This window comes from Pteropus vampyrus, unplaced genomic scaffold, assembly GCF_000151845.1.
Source record: "Pteropus vampyrus isolate Shadow unplaced genomic scaffold, Pvam_2.0 Scaffold90, whole genome shotgun sequence".
Classification (NCBI taxonomy): Eukaryota; Metazoa; Chordata; class Mammalia; order Chiroptera; family Pteropodidae; genus Pteropus; species Pteropus vampyrus.
Genome location: NW_011888871.1, coordinates 1473487 through 1476660, shown reverse-complemented (window position 1 = coordinate 1476660; position 3174 = coordinate 1473487). Strand labels below are relative to the sequence as shown.

At 60.7% G+C, this 3174-nt stretch overlaps 1 protein-coding gene across 1 annotated transcript in view; it reads right to left on the bottom strand.

Annotated features, from left to right (window-relative positions):
* SDK1 (sidekick cell adhesion molecule 1) overlaps positions 1-3174 on the bottom strand; it is a 200020-nt gene that overhangs the window by 112549 nt on the left and 84297 nt on the right. The window contains 1 exon segment of the mRNA XM_023532757.1: positions 926-1047. Within this exon segment, the coding sequence (XP_023388525.1) occupies positions 926-1047 (122 nt within the window).

Genomic DNA, 3174 nt, shown 5'->3' with positions numbered 1-3174 from the left:
AATGAAACTTTTGACTCCGTGTACGGGATTTGTTGCCTAATTTACTGCCAATTTCCAAGAGCGAATTGTCTTACAACGGAGTGTGAGCACAGCCAGGGAAACCACTAGGATTTTACTACAGACAATAACTGTTCGAACCTTCGCTACTGCTCATAACTGGGCTCTTTGCGCCCGCTGTCGTCAGCGGCTAGTGTGGCGCTCGGCACGGCCCGCGTCACCCTGTCCCTCGCAGCCCTCCCGTGGCTCTCCAGTCATCACCCTCTGAGTGAGGTCTTGGGCCGTGAGCGGCCGGGGCTCTGCACACCCACTGCCCGTCGCTCGTCCCCACCCCTCCTCCAGCCTCCGGCCTCCCTGCTGCTCCCATGGGACATGCGTGCCCCTCCCAGCGACAGGACCTTCTTTTTTCCCCCGAGAGAGAGAGCTTTCTCCTTTGTGGCAGAAGCTGTCAGCCCTCGTTTACTGCCTCGTCCTCATGCCTGGAGCAGTGCTTGGCCGTAAGCGCGCTCTGTTACCACCGATGGCTGAATGCATACACACGCGGCACCGGCTCGTGGGGTAGACAAGTTGTACCAAACGGTTACCCTGTTAGTGTGTGTGGGAGCTGCTTGGGACACAGAATTTAAAAAGCCAACCGGCTGTGCTGCCACACGCGGGGCACCCCTGCGAACCGCAACTTGGATCTTCACCCCATCATCGCTACTAGCATCCAGGCTCACAGCTCCGTTTCCCGTGTCTTCCCGCATCCTGTCCCCAGCACCCCAGTTGTCCCAGCCTCTGGCTCCCCTCCAGACATGACCACCACGTCCTCCGCTTTCTGTCAGCTCCAGCCACTGACTAACGACTCCTTAAAGCCATCGCTGGGTGGTGGCGGTCCCCGAGTGCGGCGCGTGGGACGCCCCCGCTCTCAGCCGGCACGAGCGTGTACCTGCCCTTCTACGATCCACCTGGAGATCGACGTCTTCCCGTCGTAGCCCGGTCGGAACTGGAGGGTGGCGGAGCGAGGGCTGATGTTGGAGATGACCAGGTTGGACGGGGCACCCGGCAGTTCTGGCAAGAAGAGGGACAGGAGAGGCAGAGACGTGAGTTCTCGCGCACCTTAGAAAACGCACGGGCACATCCGTGGGCGAGCATCTTCCAAACGCGTCTACGCCTGGAAAAAGCTCGCTTCCAAAACCGCGGACGCGAGAGGCACAGCCCTGCAGAAACACGAGCGTAGTGTGCCCCGTACTTCCCCAGGGTCACCTCCTAAGCCCCCGGCCGCCTGATGTGGCGTCCTAGATGATGAGCTCCGAAGGTCGGGTCACGTCTCACGTGTCCCATTCAGAGCAGGTGCTTGTGGAGCTGCCGCTTGCCGCGTGAAGAAAGGGCCCTAAACCCGGCTGTCCTTGGACAATGACCCGACGCCCGGGAGGGCGGGGTGGGGGAGGAGCGAGGGGTGCACAGCCAGTGTCTCTAGACAGCGGGACACGGTAGGTGGGCAGGTCCCGAGCCTTAGGCTTCCTGGGTCCGGTTCCCATGGCCACCAAATCCAGGTGCAGAAGCCCACCCACTCCACCTGTGCTCACGCTCTGGCACCTAAATGAGGGCAGGGCTTCCGGGCTTCTGCCACCTGAGGCCACCTGTGACCTAAGTCTGCTCACAGACTCCAGACCCTCTGGTGGCTCCGCCCCCAGGGAGGCTGTGCCACTCAGAAGTGAAGTCCTGTGAGCTCTGAGTGACAGCTCTTACAGGGGCGACACGCTCGAGAAAGACGATGGGGTGAGGCAGGGGAAGGGACGCAGTCCCCATGGCAGAAAGGGCTTCCGGGGGAGCACGGTTCTGGGGGAGGCTCCCCGACTCGGCCCTGAGCATCCCGCTGCACGGTTCCGGGGGGGGAGGCTCCCCGACTCGGCCCTGAGCAGCGACAATAAAACGCTCTGGTGATCGATTCAGTATCGGCACAGGCAGGGGCTCTAGGGTCTCAAGGGTCCTTTCCACATCAAGTTTAATGAATCTGAAGCAGAAAATGTTTAAATCGAAGGACAAGTAACTCTTTATATTTTCAGCTCTGTGGATTCTTAAAGTGGCCCCTCAGTCATTAACGGGGGTACCCTCGAGCATGGCCAACGGGCTCTGGACCCTCCAAGGGGTTGCTGACACAGTCCTGCTTCCGGCCAGTCCTCAGAGAGCTCGGGATGTCCCAGGGTCAACCTCAGCTACAGGTGATCTGGCCTGGAGTGAAGTGACTCCCCGGCTCCCGTTCGCCTCGGTGGCCAGGTGCCCGCGGGACAGCCAGACCCTGTCCCCCTGGGCCCTACGCCGCAGCCCAGGGCAGTGCTGGCCACGTGACGCTGGGGGAGGGTGTCTTCCTGACACCTGCCAGCCTGTCCCCTGTCCCCGCTGGACAGTGTCCACACTGTCCCCGGGAAAAACCTGCTCGCACACATGGCTGTGCTTCCATGTCACCCTCAGTGGCTGCGGATGAGGGATTTCTAACACGTGTAACAGCGTGTCATCGTTATTATTAAAGCACTAACAATATTTTAAATATGTGCTTTGGGAACTGACTATGTACGTGCCATAAAGTGTATCTTTCTGTAAAAAAGATTTCTTCCTTAAACGAATACATTTATTTTGTGAATGCCTAAAAAAAAATACTGGCTGCCTCAAAGTGTGGTCCCAACCAGCTCCTCAGTGCCAGCTGAGAACCTGTCCCACAGGCCAACCCCCGGCCTCGCCCAGACCAGGAGGTGCCCCCGGGCTGGGACCGCCATCGGCGTGGAGAGCCCCGGTGACTGTGGCACGCGGCAGGGCAGTGCTGGAACCCTGGCTTGCCAAGGGGACATCAGCGATCGTCTGTCAGTGGACAGCGGACTTGCGCGGGGCCTCTGCCGGCAGGCTGGGTCTCACGGCTTCTAGAAAGCTGTCTGCGCGGTGGTGAGGACACCGTGGTCCCGCTGGGCCGTGCCATGGGCGCAGGGCCGTGATGGGGGGGCAGCGAGTGTGAACTCGCTTAGCCAGGGGGGTCTTCTCACCGCGTGCGCTTTACTCGCTCTGTATCCTCTTCGGACCAGGCGTGTCACCCCCTCCAAGAAATGGCGAGGTTACGAGGACTGGGCCGGGGCGGGGGGTGCGCCACGCGGGGTTCGCGCTGGCTCGGGAGGGACCCTTCAGGCCCTTACGAGAGAGGCAGTC